General features: G+C 34.3%; 1 protein-coding gene across 8 annotated transcripts in view; it reads right to left on the bottom strand.

Annotated features, from left to right (window-relative positions):
- IBTK (inhibitor of Bruton tyrosine kinase) overlaps positions 1-19,887 on the bottom strand; it is a 102,341-nt gene that overhangs the window by 62,818 nt on the left and 19,636 nt on the right. For 6 of the 8 annotated variants that reach the window (XM_082474143.1, XM_082474148.1, XM_082474147.1 and 3 more), the window contains 12 exons: positions 19,583-19,693; positions 18,069-18,239; positions 16,265-16,382; positions 15,995-16,175; positions 13,882-14,005; positions 11,796-11,973; positions 8,835-9,012; positions 7,018-7,617; positions 5,987-6,073; positions 5,068-5,150; positions 4,952-4,989; positions 4,419-4,515 (listed from right to left, as the gene is read on the bottom strand). In XM_082474143.1, coding sequence (XP_082330269.1) covers positions 4,419-4,515; positions 4,952-4,989; positions 5,068-5,150; positions 5,987-6,073; positions 7,018-7,617; positions 8,835-9,012; positions 11,796-11,973; positions 13,882-14,005; positions 15,995-16,175; positions 16,265-16,382; positions 18,069-18,239; positions 19,583-19,693 — 1,966 coding nt within the window. The remainder of the gene's footprint in view (positions 1-4,418; positions 4,516-4,951; positions 4,990-5,067; positions 5,151-5,986; positions 6,074-7,017; positions 7,618-8,834; positions 9,013-11,795; positions 11,974-13,881; positions 14,006-15,994; positions 16,176-16,264; positions 16,383-18,068; positions 18,240-19,582; positions 19,694-19,887) is intronic. The other 2 variants (XM_082474145.1, XM_082474150.1) reach the window with 2 other exon arrangements.

The raw sequence follows: 19,887 nt of genomic DNA, 5'->3' as shown, positions 1-19,887 counted from the left end.
TAGACAATACGTGAGGCCACAAAACAAGTCTTAACAATTTAAGAAGACTGAAATCATACCAAGTATCTTCTCTACCAACCACAATGGTATAAAGTCAGAAAAACAGGAGAAAAACTGGAAAATTCACAAATATGTGGAAATTAAACAATACAGTCCTGAACAACCAATATGTCAAAGAAGAAATCAAAGAGAAAGCAAAATAATATCTTGAGACGAAGGAAAATGGGAAACACAACGTATCAAAACTTATAGGAGGGTTTCCCTGGTGGCGAAGTGGTTGAGAATCTGCCTGCCAATGCAGGGGACACGGGTTCGAGCCCTGGTCTGGGAAGATCCCACATGCCACGGAGCAGCTGGGCCCGTGAGCCACAATTACTGAGCCTGCACGTCTGGAGCCTGTGCTCCGCAACAAGAGAGGCCGCGATAGTGAGAGGCCCACGCACCGCGATGAAGAGTGGTCCCTGCTTGCCACAACTAGAGAAGGCCCTCGCACAGAAAAAACAAAGACCCAACACAGCCATAAATAAATAAATAAATAAATATTAAAAAAACTTATAGGATTAAACAAAAGAAGTTCTAAGAAACACGTTTATACTGATAAATGCCTTAAAAAGAAAGATCACAAAAGAACAACCTTAAGGTTTTTACACAACAAAGAACTATAAAAAGGAAAAACAGAGCCCAAAGTTAGAAGAAAGGAAATAATATAGATAGAGCAGGAATCAATGAACCAGACACTAGTAAAACAATAGAAAGGACCAATTAAACTAAGAGTTGGCTATTTGAAAAGATAAACAAAATTAACACACCCCTGTAGACTAAGAAAAAAGAAGACTCAAATAAATAATTGTAGGGCTTCCCTGGTGGCGCAGTGGTTGAGAATCTGCCTGCCAATGCAGGGGACACGGGTTCGAGCCCTGGTCTGGGAAGATCCCACATGCCACGGAGCAACTGGGCCCGTGAGCCACAATTACTGAGCCTGTGCGTCTGGAGCCTGTGCTCTGCAACAGGAGAGGCCGCGATGGTGAGAGGCCCGCGCACCGCGATGAAGAGTGGTCCCCACTTGCCGCAACTAGAGAAAGCCCTCGCACAGAAACGAAGACTCAACACAGTCATAAATAAATAAATAAAAGAACGTGAATTTCTAAAAAAAAAAAAAATTGTAAATGAAAGAGGAAACATTACCAGTGATATCGCAGTGATATCGCAGAAATACAAACGATCATAAGAGACTACTGTGAACTATATGCTAATGAATTGGATAATCTAGAAGAAATGGATCAGTTCCTAGAAACATACCAAAACTGAATCATGAAGAAATAGTAAATCTGAACAGACCAATAACACAGTAAGGAGACTGAATCAATAATTAGAAGTCTCCAAAATAAGTAAAGCCCAAAACTAGAAAGCTTCACAGGTGAATTCTACCAAATATTTAAAGAAACATTAACCTCAATCCTTCTTAAACTCATCTCAAAAATTGAATAGGAGGGAAAACTTCCAAACTCATTTTATGAGGCCAGCATTATCCTGATACCAAAGGCAGACAAGTTCACTACAAGAAAAGTACAGAACAATATCCCTGATTAACATACATATAAATATTCTCAATAAAATACCAGTAAACCAAATTAAACAGCATATTAAAAGGATCATACACCATGATCGAGTGGGATTTACACCTGTGATGCAAGGATAGTTCAACATGTGCCAATCAATAAACACAATACACCACGTTAACAGAACATAGGCTAAAAATCATACGATCCTCTCAATAGCTGCAGAAAATGAATATGACAAAATTCAACATACATTCATAATAAAAACTCTCAAGAAATTAGGTATATAAGGAATGTACCTCAACAAAATAAAGGCCATATATGACAAGCCTAAAGCTAACATCATATTCAACAGTAAAAACCTGAAAGCTTTCACCTAAGATCAGGAACAAGACAAGGATGCACACCCTCACCACTTTTATTCAACACAGTATTGGAAATCCTAGCCACAGCAATGAGACAAGAAATAGAAGGAATCCAAATTGAAAAAGAAGAAGTAAACTGTCATTGTTTGCAGATGACATGACAGTATACATAGAAAACCCTGAAGACGCCACCAAAATACTATTAAAAATAATGAAAGAATAAAGTTGCAGGGTACAAAATCAATACACAAAAACCTGTTGCATTTCTATATGCTAACAATGAGCTAACAGAAAGAGAAATTAAGGAAACAATCCCATGCACAATCGCATCACAAAGAATAAAAGACTTAGGAATAAACTGAACCAAGGAGGTGAAAGATCTGCACACCAAAAACTATGAAACACTGAGACAAGAAATTAAAGAAGGTACAAATAAATGGAAAGATAGCCCATGTTCATGGACTGGAAGAATTGATATTGTTAAAATGCCCATTCTACCCAAAGCAGTCTACATATTCAATGAAAGCCTATATAAATTCCAACGGCATCTTTCACAGAAGTAGAAAAAGTAATCCTAAAATTCATACGGAACCATAAAAGACCGTAAATAGCCAAAGCACTACTGAAAAAGTACAACAACGCTGGAGGCATCACATTTCCTGATTTCCAAATCCTATTACAAAGCTTCAGTAATCAACACTATAACGTACTGCCATAAAAACAGACATGTAGACCAATGAGACAGAATACAGAGCCCAGAAATAAACCCTCATATATACAGCCAATTAATCTTTGACAAGGGTGTCAAGAATACAAAATGGGGAAAGGACAGTCTCTTCAATAAAGGGTATTAGAAAAACTTTATATCCACATGCAAAACAATGAAATTGGACCCACATCTTACACCATACACAAAAATCAACTCAAAGTGGATTAAAGACTTGAATCTAAAACCTGAAACTATAAAACTCCTAGAAGAAAAAAGGGGAAAAGCTCCCAGACATTGGTCTTAGCAATGATTTTTTAGATGTGACACCAAACCACATGTAACAAAAGCAAAAATAAACAAGTGGTATTACATGAAACCAAAAGCACAGCAAAGCAATCAACAAAATAAAAAGGCAACTTTGGAATGGGAGAAAATATTGGCAAACCATAACTGATAAGAGATTAATATCCAGAATATATAAGGAACTCCTAAAAATACAATAGCAAAACAAACCAAAAAAATTACAGACTTAGAAAACAAACTTATGGATACCAAAGGGGAAAGGTGTGCCGACGGATAAATTGGGAGTTTAGGATTAACATATACACACTACTATATTTAAAATAGATAACAAACAAGGACCTACATATAGCACAGGGAACTCTGCTCAATATTCTGTAATAACCTAAATGGGAAAAGATTTTGAAAAAGAATAGATACATGTATATGTATAACTGATTCACTTTGCTGTACACCTGAAACAACCTGCAACACTGTAAATCAACTATAGTCCAATACAATATAAAAATTTTTTAAAAAGAAACATAAAAAAAATTTTTTTTAACAGGCAAAAGACCTTAATAGACATTTGTCCAAATAAGACATACAAATGGCCAACAGGTAAAAGAGAAGGTGCTCAACGTCATTATTTATCAGGGAAATGAAAATCAAAACCACAGTGAGATGTCACCTTATACCTGTTAGGAAGGCTATTATCAAAAAAAACCAAGACAACAGGTGTTGATGAAGATGGGGAGAAAAGGAAACCCTTGTGCACTGTTGGTGGGAGTGTAAATTGGTGCAGCCACTATGGAGAACAGTATGGAGGTTCCTCAAGAAATTAAAAATAGAACTACCATATGATACAGCAATCCCACTTCTGAGTATTTAGCCAAAGGAACTGAAATCAGGATCTTGAAGATATATCTGCATTTCCAAGTTCACTGCAGCATTATTCACAACAGTTAAAATATAGAAACAGCCTAAATGTCCATCGACAAATGGATAAAGAAAATGTGGTATCAACATACAACAGAACACAGAAGCATACCACTCTATGACTAAAGACACCTGGTAAATAAAACATGGGTGTGTTGCCTGACAAAGTATACAAATGAACTGTCTTTATAAATTTCGGTTCAATTATTAGTCTATTTATTTTACTTCAGGTATGTTCGCACAGGGGAAAAATAGGCAAGAAAGAACTTTTGTAGACTGTCAAAGCTATACTCCCTGCTGTCAAGTACTCATTTAATCATATAAGTAGCTGGGTATGGAAATGTTAAATCTAATCTCAACCAATATTAATAAGTCTTATATATTCACATAGGTAATGAAAATTTTCTTTTCCATTCTTTACTATTAGTAATCATCCCTACTGCTTATTTTAAATTTAAGCCTCTGTTGATGGCTTATTTCAATTAGAGTAGAAATTAAGATTCATGTGATTTTTATCATTTTTAACTATATCTTAAATATCTGAAATGTCTTAACTCTTATTAATACCTTTTATCACCACAGCTTCATCAGTATAGAGGTAGTCCAAAATAACTTTCAGTATGTCAGAATGTATTGGCATTTCCAGAGCTGCACAACTGGAAGCCTAAATAAAATAGAGTAAAATAATTAAACTACAAAATACTACTACAATCTGACTGAGGTTACTGGTATGAAAAACTTTTAACAGGAATCACATCAAATGCAAAACAACATAACATTTATAAAACGCAAAGCTAAAATGAGATACATTTAATTTTAAAATGCCTTGTAACATGAAAAAGAATCAAGAAAAATTGAGAAAAAAAGAAACAAACTGGTATTCCAAATACAAGTCCAAATAATAATGAAGAATTTATTTAAGGAACTTTTTTGCAACAATTTTCATTTTGGAATGTTGCTATTTTCCAGCAGGCTTATGCATAAATAAAGTTGAATACAAAGCAAAAACTGAGTTAAAATATTTTTTAATTTCTTTAGCATATAATTTCCCAAAAGTATAAAGTATAACTACCAGCTTATGTGTTCTGTTTAAATCTTACCTCAATCCATGAGCTACTCAGCATACTATGAAAATATTCTGAAAGAAAAAAAATTGAGTAAGAATAGTGAAACAATACCAAAGCAAAAAATCAGCAACTAACAAAAGTGTACCTACCAAGTCTAGCACAAAGAACACATTTATGACAAGGAAATTCCTTTCCATCCACTGATTTCATGGTCACATCACATAAATAAGAACTGAAAAAAAAAAAAAAAAGTTTAATTGAAGAGTAATTTCTTTACATATTTAGCAAATAAGAAATAAGAAAATCCATTATAGGATTTGTTTTAACGTTTGATTTTCTCCTAATTAAAGGTGGCAAAGAATATACAACTTGAGGGTATACATATAAAGTACTTCATCTCCTTCCACTTTAGGGAAGATAATAAGGCCTTACAATAAAGATAACATTTGTAAAGGGAACTGAATACAGATAAATATTCAAAAAAGTCTTGCTTTTTATTTTCCTTTTTCAATACAGGCCCGGTGTAATAAGTAACATCACAGTCAAAGGTCTTTAATTCACTTATTTGTACAACCTATTCTGTGCTAAGCACAGTCTAGATACCGCCACAGTTTTTTTTCCCCAAGACTTTTCACCTACCAAGTACACATACCTAAAAACAAAAACTTTTAATAATAAACATATTTAGAATAGTATATCTATTACAGAAAAAGATTATACTAAAGGAAATAATCTTCATAATGCTGACGAGGCATAATTATTTTGGGTTAACATCATTACTTACTTATAAAAAAATACAAAATTCAGGCCAAAAAATTTTTTTAATTCCTTTCTTCATTAGAAAGTAATCAGAAAAAAATGAACTGTATCAATGTCTTATTGAGCAGTTAATACTTCATCCATTTGCCTCAACAGCTCTCCAACATTTCCAGAAATAAAGAAGACTAATAAAGGTAAGAGGGTATCCACATACACATTTTGCTTCACATATGAGTAAAAAGAGCTCTATTTCCACACTTAGGTCCCAAAATCTAGGGATGAAAAGTTTATCTTCATTTCCTAACTTACCATTTTCTCTGACTTAGCTTTGGTTTATTACCAGTTTTCTTGGCAATGACATTAATTTCTTCATTCTCAAATCGGACTCCATCTAACCTATCAAGGGTAAAAATTAACAACTGGTGAATATACTCCCCTACCAAAACGAACAACAACAAAAATCCAACAAATTAGCCCACATCTGAACATAATTATATAATCTGTATCACCTGGAAGAGTATCTCAGCTAACCCCCACTCTGTGATAAAGAAATATCATACTTAATATTCAAAATACATTAAACATCATTATGCATAAAGCCCTTCACTGTTTTCAATTAGAAAACATGATATACTCCCCTCCCTTGCTCCTGCCCCACAACTAAGGTTATACTGCCACAGGCAATATAAATACCTTAAAAACAGAATTCCAAAAAATCTGGTTTATAAGATGACAAATACTGTATTAGGCACTTTATACGTGCTGTATGACCAAACTACACCAACAATATTAGGTCAATATTATCCCTCCCCTTTTATATACTGAGAAACTGAGGTTCAAGGAAATAAGAAATTTGCCCTAGCTAGTCATAGAGCTAAGAGGCATGTATAGTTCTTTCTAACTCCAAAGACAGTACTCTTTCCAGAATACCACACTGTCTGCCACTCCAGATCCCTGTTATACAAACACCACTGAGAGTTCAAACCCACTAACAGCCTTCCTATCTTTAATGTTTTAATCCAGGGAATCCCAGAGATAGCTTTCGCAGAAAATGGAGAAACAGTTCCATGAAAAGAAAGATACAAATCCAAAAACTAAAGGGGAGTTGGAGAGAAAAGGACATGGAGATGGAGACTGAGGGAAAGAGAAAATAAGAGAAGGAAGATGAGGAGGGAATGGGGGGAAGGGAGGGGAGGAGGAGGAGAAGCAGGTCCAAGAACAGAAGCAAGAACAGTAGCAGCAGTAAATCAAAGCAAAAAAACAACAAAAAAAAACAACAAAGAATTTCTAAAAGGAGGACATAATGAGGTGCATGAACAGATATCAAGGAGGAGTCATACCTACTACTCAAATTACTGAAACCAAATTTCTTTGCAACATTTTGCAACATTTTTACAGGATCATCTTCCCCAACACTTTTTACTTTTTTGGAAGATTTGTTTTTGCTTTTCTGCTTTTCACTAATTGTATGAGCTTGATTACTTTTGTAAACTTCAAATGCTGACTTCTGATTATCTTCATGGGAATTCATTTTATTCAAATGACAATTCGGAGTGCTCTGATATTCTTCTGGTTTTTTGTTTAAATTGATTCTTGGTTTGAAGCCATGAGTTAAAAAGTCACAAGTATCTGTGTATATAAATTGTAAAAGGTATTCAAACAAGTCAGGATGAACCTTCTCTACCACAAAGAGATGGCACCCTGCAGAATCTTCATCTTTCCGGTAAACATCTATAAAGTCTAAAGTAGTACCATCTGAAAGAAACAATTTCTGGAAAAAGTCAGAACGCACTGCCAAAATATATTTATGTGCAGGGAAGATTCTACTGCCAACTTGAAATGTCACATCATGGATGTTGTCCATTTCATCCGTTTCCCTCAACAGTTTGCCAAACTCTTCAAAAAAGGATGATGAGGACACAGCTGGAATTTCATAAAGGCTAGAAATGAAACAAAAATTATGTTTACTTTCCAGAAAATGAAAAAAAGAAAGCATCCCTAGCCAATTCTCCTTTTAAAGTATAATTTCTTTTTTATTTATTAAACTTAGAAAATTTTAAATTTAGCATTTCCAGTAACATAAGGATATTGCTCACAGTCTTTGATACTGTATCACCCTTTAAATATTTTCTATTCCTTTACGTATTTTTTCCCCTAAACTAAAATGACAAGAATTAAGTGTTCCTTTGAAAGCAGTGTTTTCTTTCTACGAGGAAACACTAGAATATAAATTTGAACGACTGTTTCACAGAAATTGTTTAAATGATTAAAAGTATCACTAAAAACATTCAAAAAGAGTAGAGTACAGTTTTCAACTTTTTCCTCTTTTATATCCTTTTATTTCACAAGTGGAGAAAAACAAATACAGAAAAACGAGTAAATACTTCAGGTCCCAGATCCCAGAATAGGTTAGAAACTTAAGGAAGTAAAGATAAATACACACACAGACATACATCAGTCCACAACTCTGGTTCTTTCAGTACTGTAAGCATGCAATCATACCTTCCCAATCTACATTTTGCCCTTCTAGGTAGGGTGACCAACCCCCCTGGTCAGCCTGGGACTGAGGGGTTTCCCAGGAGAATAGACGTTCAGTGCTAAATATGGGACTGACCTGGGCAAAGCAGGAGGAATGATAACCCTGTCTCTAGGACTTTTTCCCTCTTCAGTAAGACCCTTGATATTTATCTTAACCTGTCATCTCTGTACTAATGTGACAGAAGATTTGCACTGAGATTCACAATGCCCACCAGATGACTCTATACTACCTCTTCCTTTGTCATTTCTCATTGTATTCAAGGGTCAGAAATTTTTATAAACTACGTAACAAATATTTATAATCTATTTCTCAGAATCTGAGAACCTAGAGTACATCACAAAGTACTAAAGATATGAATCAATTTTGTGCGTATATGTACACATTATCTTCAATATTTTCAATAAATATCAGTTTACAAACTAAAAGGAACATTCAACATTTCCAATATAATAAGTTCCACCCCTGAGTTAACCTAGTAACATGACTGTATCCATATGTCTGAAGTCTCTACAAGACTTGACAACAGCTCTTCAATTAAATTTGTTCCAAGAGCTATTGAAAACAGAAAACCCAGTGACTGTTCCTTCTAAAAATGAAATTTAATACATACAAGAGTACCTTGTTTTGGGATCTGACTGCAAGATTGCAAAGTTGCATCCACTTGGATCTGTGCTGACACTAACAGCTCTATGGGCAAAAGTAAGTTTCTCAAGTCGAATTCTTTCATATGCACTATTTATATCAGAGACACAAGACATATCTGGTGAGGAATTATGAAGGTTCGATAAAATCTCTGCTAAAAAGAAAAAAATAAACTTCAATTAATCAAGGCTCTATTGAAACTGTTAAAATGATTTAGGAGTAAATAGAACAGAAAAACAATTAGGAGAATATGGAAATATCTTTTGTCTGTATTAAGTCCTTCTGAAGAACTACATCTTCTCTCTCTTCAACATAATTTACACCCTATATATTGGTTGCCTTATAAAGGAAATTTTGGTGGGTCAATTCTCAATTATTCATGATATTATCCTCCACACTGCAACCAAAGCTGTCTAAAAGGCAAATACAATATTATACGACCTTCTAAAATTCCTCAGTTTCCATTAAAAATTTTATTTGCTCCCTCCCTTCTTCTCCCCCTTCCTTCCATTTATTCAGCAAATATCTGAGTGACCACACTGTGCTACTGTGATAAAGTGCTTTACAGTGTATCCCTAGTAATACAGTAGTGAACCTATAAGATAGGCATGTCCCTACCATCTTGAAGTACACAATGTAGCAGAGAAGACAGACATTAAACAAATGATTTTATCATTAGAAGTCAGATCAAGGCTATTTAAAAAAAATATGAAATGTGCATGCAAAGAAATGATTCTGACTGTAGTATGAAAAATGTTTAAAGTAAATAAACATAAAGACAAAGAGATCATTTAGGAAACTAAGAGTCCAGAAAAAGAATGAACACTATAGACTGAGGTTGTAGCAATGAAACTAGAGAAAGTGAAGATTTCAAAAATATTTGAAATGGAAGTGACAAAACTTGGTGACCAATGGGATGTAGAGGGTGAGTGAATATGGGGTGTGAAAGATAACCATTTACTTAGAAACACTGAAAAGCAGATGCATGAGCATGAGATCAGAATTCAGTTTTAGACCACTAAATATAACTAAGACACAATTCTGAGGACTTCCAACACTTACAAGTCGAACGTGCATTCTGGTTACTCTCTCAAAAATTCACTCTATTTCAGCCTCACAGAGCTTTACTAATCTTCCCCTGACAATCAGTTATTCTAATTTCTATGCTCTCAAAAAACTTATCATGTGCACATTAGTATTTGTCTCCATGAACTGCAAATATTTATATACATGTCTACTGCCCCTACAAACTCGTTAAGTGTCTGAGAACAGGGGCCTGTCATATATTTTTGTATCATTAAAACCTAGCCCTATATCCGGCACATAGTAAATATACCTTAAATGTTTACAGACTTGTGTAATCTATAAAGAAATAAAATATGACAACTCAATAAACTATCCAAAAATCATTCCTTTGTGGCTTTATAATTTTGAAGAATATGTTTATAACTTCCTGAGTAATTATAAATGTTCTTTATATATCTTTTAGCATATAATAACTGATTTATTTATTCAACAGATGACTTAATGAGGGACTACTATGTGTCAGGAAATATGCTGAATGCTAAGGAATACAGAGGAACCTTTGATTCCTCTATAAGGATATACAGACCTTATATCATGGTCCTTGCCATCTTATAATCTGATAGGAGACCAGCATTAGAAAAATTAATCACAAAGATAAATACATAAAAACAAGTAAAAATAAGCTGCATGATGAAAATACAAAGAGAGTATTAAAAGTAAAACAGGGTTACTAAGTTTAGATTAAGGAATCAGTGAAAACATCTCTGATGAAGTAAAAATTAAGCTGAGATGTGAAAAATTAGGAAAGGCCCTGGGACTAATCACAGCTGGACAAGACTGAATACCTGAAGGTCAGTGTGTCTGAAGAGTGGTAAGTGAGAGGGAGAGAACTCAAGAGGAGTTCAGAGATGCAGACAAGGGTCAGAGCAGGAGCCTTGTAGGCCATGTTCAGGAAGTGAGGAAACCATCAGAGTTTTTAAACACAGGAATATTAGGATCAGAGCTTAAAAGCTCACGCTGGTAAGAGAATAGATAAAAAGAAGCAAGAGTGGAAATAAGAAAACTTATTTTTTGCAGTCGATCATGTGATGATTTGGGCTAGGGTGGGAGCAATGACATGTAAAGAGGTAAATGAATTCAAATTTTTCTGGAAGGAAAAAAAAAAAAGCAACAGATTACTAATCACGGATGAAAGAAAAAAGCTGCTAACCTAAGTTAAAAACCAATGTTAAATAACCCACAAGTTTGTAAATTTATAATCAGATAATTAAGAATGAACTATATAATGTAATGAATGACTTCTATTTTCAATGGTAGCATCTTAATTAAAGCTCTCCTTTATATTCATCAAGGAATGAATAAAACTTGTCTCCAATTATTCAGCAATCGTTTAATAAAACAACCTGTACTTTTTAAAATTCTCAGTGAACATAAAAACCTTATTCTTCCTGTAATTTTCCTCTAAGTCCTAAGATACTTTATAAAAGTTTAATTTTATATATTCAAACATGTAAAAAAACAAAAACAAAAAAACCCATAGCATAAGCCACTCAATTCTCAGTCTGGGGAGAGAAAAAAAAAGGAGCTTGGAAGATGGTTCAAATCCATCTGGGAAGTTTTTTTTTTTTTTTTTTTAAACTTTATATATCCCTGCCCCTAGAGCCAAGGCTAGAGACTAATGTGCCCCTGTTACTGATGGGAATGTGCCATGACCTCAGGGCATACTAAAAGGTTGAAAACTACGGACTTAAGTGGATTGAATTCCCTTTGTTTACCTGCATACACACAACCAAAATCAAAAGAAGAGATATAGGGGTAAAACCTAATAACACTTGTCAGTTAAACCTAATGATAAATACTTATAAAATTAAACGTTAGCTAAAGGTATGCCATTCACATATATGAACTAACCTTTCTTTTCAGAACTCTTTCTTTTTTCTTCAAACCATTTCCCTCTAAATCCCTCTCCATCTCTTGTGACAAAAAGAATTTCATTTCTACTTAAAGCAATATCAGAAATGAAGACTTGGCGTGGATAGGCCCATCGACACTGCTTCAGAGAACTGTTGACTGATCTCCAGCAAAATACCTAAGATAAAACCAAATTACAGTGGAATAGAAAGCAATATAGCATCTGAACAACCAAAAAATGAAATCAAGAGATATTATCTCTAAAAATAAAAGCTCTGATTAGTATGTTTCAATGTTCATTCTTTCATAGTAAAAGAGAAACACTATAAAAGTCAAGATGGTGTGTCTTTCAGAAAATACATCAAGCTAACATGAAGCGTTAAAAATGCTTTAAAGACACTCCTCTTAAGAAGTAATTTTCACTGTTACTTGTTTGGGGCAAACAGATACAATGGAAAGAAAAACGAAAATCTTAATGCTAAAACTTGGAATGTCAGACTTGGTGTAGTATTTACAAGAATGTAAACCACCCTATGAAAATCCAAACTTTATTCTCAAGGGGGAAAAAAAGGAGATGTCTGCATAACTCAAGTAAAACAAAGTCTTAGAGACAGAAAAATCATAGTATTCAATGGCTTCCACGTGGTTCTGCAAACCTTAGTGTTCCTGAGAAATGGCTCAGGGGCTGCTGCTCAGGGATGGACAACGATGAGAGGCAGGGTGCTGGGCTTCCCAATCCAGCTCTATCCAGAGCAGCAACCCTTTTATCTGCTTCACAGACTGGTATTCCAAGTATGATTTCATTTGAGCAATTAATACTGCTGATCTTTAAAAGCTCAATCCCCTCATAATTAAGAAACCTAAAGCACAGAATGGTATCTGCCAAGGTCATTCAAAAGTTATGTACACAAAAATAGACTATATTGATTAACTGATTCCGTCAGAGCTTGGCTGTCATTTTTATAGGAAAGTAATTAATTTTACAGGAAGTAAATATCCACGTGTATAAACAAGCTAGATCCCTATTAATGTAAATGAAATAAATCCCAAAGTCAAATGTTTTTATATTCAACTTTTTAAATGCAACTCCATGCCTCTACTTCCTGCTTTTAGTACAAATTAGATCTCTAATTCTTAAATACAGTTCCCTCAAATAAAATGATCAACCACAGTAGATTTATGCCTGTAATGTACCAGCAGGTGGAGCTTTATGATTAATTCTTCAATTTCTAAAATGTCAATTTTTAAAGCACTTTATAAAACCTCAAAAAACACTTGTTGTATGTTTTTATTGTATAAACAAAAAGCAGAAAGCAATCTGTTTTTCCAGTCACAGTGTAAAATTTTTTCAGTGTTTCTAATGTATAATACTTATTTTTTAATTGACCATTTTATCAGAGGAATAAAAATTAGAACTCTATTTACTTAAATGAAAAGAGGTAAGAGAGTCTTTTTTTTTTTTTTTGGCTGCGCTGTGCGGCACGCAGAATCTTAGTTCCCTGACCAGGGACTGAACCCGTGCCCCCTGCAGTGGGAGTGTGGAGTCTTAACCCCTGGACCACCAGGGGAAGTCCCAGAGATTCTTTATATAGTGATCTAGAAATACATTACATTTTCTATATGATAGTTATGATCTCTGCATACATATAATGTGTACATTTGTTTAAAACCAAATTTGAGAGAAAATTTCCAATTATGTATTTTTAATATTGCCAGCTTAGCTTTTTATTTTAAGAATAGTTATATATCTCATATCTACGCAATTCAATACCATTTTTCAGTACTCAGTGTATATATCAAATAAGCTATCAAAACCCCTTACTTCCATTTTAAGCGCAATAAATGAAACTTTAAACTACAGTTTAACAAGGCAGTACTATGCAACATCAGTTAAATGTCATCATACTTTCTTTGAAATACCAGCTCCCAACTATCAATAATCAGTACTGGACATCAAAAACAAGTAGGGGAACAAAAGTCAACAGGAATCATCACTATCACAGCAATACAGTTTTACATCATCAGGTCTCCTACAGCTATCAACTGAGAACAAGATTACTATGCTTTTGTATAAATATATACTCACCCTTCCAGCTCCATCCATTGCAAGAATGCAAATTTTTTCACCCCCATTTTCTTTCAAATGTTCAGGATCAACTTTGTATTCCATATGCCCCCCAGATACAAGAACCTTTTTCACGTTTAGTTGTCTGGGTGAAAAAAAAAATTCTAGATTAACATGTTCTCTAAAATATACAATCAATTTTAAAGAAATTACTGTCCAAACACTAATTTAGGGTGATTACTGTGAACGGTGGAGTAAGATGGTTTGGTCTTTGGTATCCTCAGTCCCTCCTTTTATGAGTTTCCCCTACACAATGACCATTTCTTTCTATGGCAAGTCCTTCCCTCCCCACAAGTCTCTACCTACCCAGATACACACATTAACCATCTAAAACCTCACTTGCTCATGTACACACATTCTCTCTAGCTTAAATAACTGATAAGCCTAAAAGCTCCTAAATATATCTGCATTGTAACAGAAAAAATTTAAACCTCAGATCAAAACAGAAATCCTTAATTTCAAATACGGACAACTTTAAATAGATGCACCTACCATAAAAATCATTAGTATTGCTAATTTAATAACTCATGCACTAGCCAATTCATTATACATTTCATTACATCTACACATATGATGTGCCTGTAGCATTGTTTGAAACCTGCCTGCTATTTACTCCAATGATTATCCTCCCTTTCAGATATTTTACCCACGTTTTAAAATGTTTTTATTTGTTTGTTTGTTTAATGTTTTTCTTCTCAAAATTACTATGTTGTAACCAGCTGTAACAAAAGAATTTTCTTAGTGAAAACTTGCATGTAACTTATATTTATGTAATTTAATGTTATCAGGGCAAATTTTATAAATGTAAAGTAAAAACAAAACCTAACATTCCACAAATCATCTCATGCTCAGAAAGAAACCTACATAGTCAGTTCTAAGAAACATGTATGTTCACATTTTCATGTTTTTATAACTGAAATATGACCTACAATTGATAACCTTCCAGTTGTTACACACAGAACATAAGTTGTATATATTGATGGTTGACATCTGCTCATGAGCTAACCTCATAGTTGGTATCTGTTCATGAAGTTACAATCTCATTGACATTAGCAAAAGCACATTCTGTTGCATTTCAATTCAAATCCCTGATTACTTTAAAAGTTGGATAGCTACTCTCTAGAATTCCTACACACTCCTGCTTCTACTAACTGAGCTATTGTATCTGCTCAAAGATCTATTTCTCTACTTGTATTTATTACTACAGTTATAATATAATGAAATATTATGTAAATCAATGAAATATTAGTCTGAAAAGAACACTTTCTGTAAAAGCTGAATACTTTAAAACGACACAATAAATATGACAAGCAAAAAATGGCTGTCAAGTCAGATATGGATTAACCAACTATATAAAATACTGAAAATATATAAAAAATATAGGATTCTGCCCTTAACTTACTTCACACTTGTTTTTAAGCACTTGCTCCTTAAATCATTCAAAATGAAGTAACAGGTAACACATTGTAAGTATTATAAGTATGGTTTATGCACAAAAGACAGAGAACTCCAATTGGCAGACCCATCTTAGTTTTATAATTCCCTGCTTTAACTGACTTTTTGATTAGACAGCCAACTGCTTGTTTACTGCATGTTACTAAAACAGGTAACAACTGGCTATACAGATACAAAGATAACAAAATATACCACTTAGGTATAAATACATGGACTGAGTAGAGGGTCCACAGAATATGATTATTTTTTTTAAATAAATAAGTGTATAATATATAAAAGGCTACACATGAACCAATGATGATAGTGTCACAAACCAAGAATTATGATTCATCTAGTTCTGCGCACCTGAAGCATAAAAAAGGGAAACTTATAGGTCATATTTAACCATATGTTACCATAATTCAGAAATACTGTTTTACAACCTACAAAGAACTTTTATATATATTTACTGGATGTTTGCCAAAAGACTAAGATTATCAAAGGCAAAAACTCCTGACTTTCCCACCATTCAATTTTCTCCATCTGACGTTTCAGAGAATGCATAAAGCTGATACTCAGATATTTGCTGGAAGAGCTGAATTATTATTAAAGTATGTTTCTTTCACAAAAATACACATACTTAGAAGCCATCTTCTTGCACTGATAGTCTGCAAGTAAGTAAATATCTCCCTTTGTGGTAACACAGACAGTTGCCCCATCACTAGCAGCAACCAAAGACACAGTGATGTCCTTATGATGAAGGGCAGAGACTTGACGAGGAGCAGTTACACACTTTTCTCCATTGGGATCTAGTAAATAACCTAAAAAATTACACAAATAAACAAATCACAAAATATCCGTTTTAAGAATACAATTTACTTTTCAGATACCGTCACCGTGGATTTCTTACCCAGCTGTCCACCATTTAGTCCCACAGTGTAAACAGCTTCTCTAGTCCATAGCACTGTGTGAAACCTGCCTGCTGCCACTCCAGTGACTGTCCTCCCTTTCAGGTATTTTGCTTGCATCTATTCAAAAGGCAAATGAGACTTCAGTTTATGATGTACCTATGAACTAACAGAATTTTGCACAAGATCCAGCAGACCAGGGTAGCAAATATATGGCATACTTGCTGCCAGCACCCCCCTCAAGTGCTAATGGCATTCATCACTAATAGATCTCAGCACTAATACTGAGACCCCAGCTCTTCTCAGAATACAAGACATCTTGATGCAGCCACCTTAAGTCAGCAGTTTAAACATGTTAAAAAAAAAAAACTGACACAGTATAAAAACCAAATCATTAAACTTTTGTTAACAAGCAATATGCAAAACAGGCGTTCTCATTCTTATTAAAAACTATGATACCTTTAAATTTGACATATCCAGAGTATCTCAACAGTGACACTACTGACAGTTTGAACCAGATCATTCTTCGTCGTGGGGATTCTGTTGTGCATCGTAGGAGGTTTAGCAGCATTCCTGGACTCTGCCCACTAGATGTCGGTAGCACCACTCCCACCTCTACACCCAGCTGTGACAACTAAAAACGTTTCTAGACATTGCCAAATGGCTCTTGGGGCACAAAACTGTCCTCACTGAAGAGTACCGGCTATGTCCGTATCAACCCAGAGCTCTAGACATTGCCAAACGGCTCCTGGGGCACAGAACTGTCCCCACTGAAGAGTACCGGCTATGTCCATATCAACCCAGAGCTCTAGACATTGCCAAACGGCTCCTGGGGCACAGAACTGTCCCCACTGAAGAGTACCGGCTATGTCCGTATCAACCCAGAGCTCCACGGTAGCCACACAATGAGAATAAAAATGGGAGTAAAATCTACCATTTCTAAAGAAGCCTGCAAAATGATTACATATCTACAAATTCCACAGTTGGTTGGGGAAAATGGGCCTAAGTACCAAAGATTGCAAACTACCTCTAATTATTTTGGAGTAATTCCTGTTGATTCATTAGCCATCCAGGATGGAAAAGCATTGGATTTTAAAGCTTATTACTAAAAATGTGTATCTAATAATCATTTTAAATCCAGAGGATTAAACCAGTGAAGAAGTCTAACACCCAAAATACAAAATCTTATGAGTTGAAAACACATTTGCTATATGTGACGATTCTAGTAACATATTAATGTTAAAGCACCAGTCCTGTCCTGCGTACTAGGTCCCTAAAGTTGAGGAAAGGCCATCCTCTGGTGGTGGTTGTACAAATGGGAAGGGGAAAACAGAACAAAAACAGTTGCTTTTAGACCTATGTTCCCTCACATAAACTTGCCAGGTATGATTTCTGCACAGAGACAGATCTACCATGAAGCCAATAACCTTAAGTTTCTGGATGCCTCATTTACATGGCTCATTTTTTACTTACAAAATTTCTATTTTTTTCTTAAGGAGGGTCTCAAAATTATTTAAGTTTCAAACCCAAAATATCTGGATTCCCCGATGCTTATGAACACATACAAGTTGAATCTAAGGCAGTTTGCTGCCTAATTTCCCAAGTGCTTTCTTCCTCACTCCAAACAAATGTTAATCTGTACATTACTATGCTTAATTTCTCCTGTGAAAAATAAAATATATACCACTGAAAAAACACACTGTTGAATACAAGTAAAATAAGTTGCTCTGTCAATGCCTTCCATTTTTTTGCCCATATAGGTTTTATACCAATGGTCACCTTATTATTTAAAAAAGAGAAGTTTACCTGTCTGGGTACATTACAACTGGAAGGTGGAGGAATGATTCCTAATTGATGAAAAATATTTAGGCCAAACGTATAAACACATCCATCTTCAGTTAATACAACAGTATGATCCTTAGCAGCTGCCACTTGAGAACAATTATGACCACTCAGTCCTTCCACAAGCCTAGGGACCTACAAAATAAAATTAACTTTAGTATATTACATTAACCATTTATATACAGTACAAAATACAAATACAATCTTATGATACCACATCCCAAATGATACGACTGCTGTACGCCTGTATCTATCATAGGCAAACTGTACAATTCAGCAAGGGGGAGATAAGTTTAATGGACATTGCTTTATAAGTAAAATACAAAATCCCAGTAAGACATTTCAATAAAACAATTTGATTCAATAAATGATTTCTGAGCCCTTATCAATTATCATACACCAAGTGCAAACGTGTTTGGTTTGAATAAAGGGAGCTCTTCAGCCAAAGTATTCATTGGTGTAGTGAAGAAATAAATAAGAATACAGGAATCAATGCAGCCCTTCGATGCATAACCAAACATACAATATCATATTCCTTTAAAGTCATCTGTTCTGGGTTCAAATCTTAATTCTGTCATTTACCAGCTATTTGATCTCAAACAAATCTCTTCTCTCATTTTCTTCATCTGAACACAAAATAATAATAGCATTTTGGATGATAGAAAATCAGCATAAGGAGTAAATGAGTTAGTAAGTACAAAACACAACACTCTCTGGCTCAGAGTAAACAACTGATAAATGAGTGCTATTATTATTGTCATTGTGTATAAAATGAGGATAATAAGGCCTATAACCTCACAGGGCTGTTGTTAGACTTAAATCAAGGTAATGATATTGCATGGAAAGCATGAACAATGTCTAGAACATAATATACCCTCGAAAAATGGAAGAGACTACCATAGCTCTCTCTCATTTTTAAAGACCTCCTAACTGATGAAGATGCCAGCAGTCCCCTCAAAAAAAACTTACCTTAAAAATAACCTAGTGAGGAAATAACTTTCCTGAATGTAATGATTATTAGGTTTCTTCCAATTAGCACTAAGTTTCAGTAGCATAAGTCAATTTTGTGATTATACAATGAAAATATTGGCTCAATTTTCAGACCACAAATACCTTAATGAGAAGTTAAAAATGAATAAAAACTTGGACCCTGGACTACAGGAAAAGAGTTTTACAATTAGTCTGATTTTTTAAATTTCAACTATGGAAATATTTGAAAGCTTATTTATGTACTCTCCTGACTCAATGTTTGCTATACAATATAATTTTTCTTTGATGCTTTAGAATTTTGCACCATATCTAAATCCTTATTTTGAACACAATATACCAGGAAAGTAACTGATCTTCTAAACTCTATTATCAGTCGGTATATTATTTTCTCCTTATAGTTGGTCAAAAAAAATTTTTAGTTAACTGAAGTTTCCAGTTTATAAAATTTTACCGAAGTTACCTAAACTGTATAATGACATTTCAATTACCAAGCATGTTTGTTCATCTCCATGGCCTAATCGTCCTCCAGGACCATGACCACAGGTATAAACTTGCCCTTTCTGAGACAGAAACACTGAGTGAAATTTACAAAGCACCACCTACAGGAAAACAAGAGAATATTATTAAACTTCTGTGAATAAAACATCCTTTATTTTATAAAAAAGAAATAACAGAATATTACTAATTGTTTAAGCTAGATAATAGGTACATTAGGATTCATTATACGGTTCTCTCTACTTTGTACATGTTTAAAGTTTTCTGTAATAAAAATTTATAATATATGGTGGTCTAT

The sequence above is a fragment of the Balaenoptera physalus genome (genome assembly GCF_965194825.1).
Source record: "Balaenoptera physalus genome assembly, chromosome: 9".
Lineage (NCBI taxonomy): Eukaryota > Metazoa > Chordata > Mammalia > Artiodactyla > Balaenopteridae > Balaenoptera > Balaenoptera physalus.
Note: the sequence above shows the minus strand (reverse complement) of the source record. Positions and strands in the feature narration are given on the sequence as shown.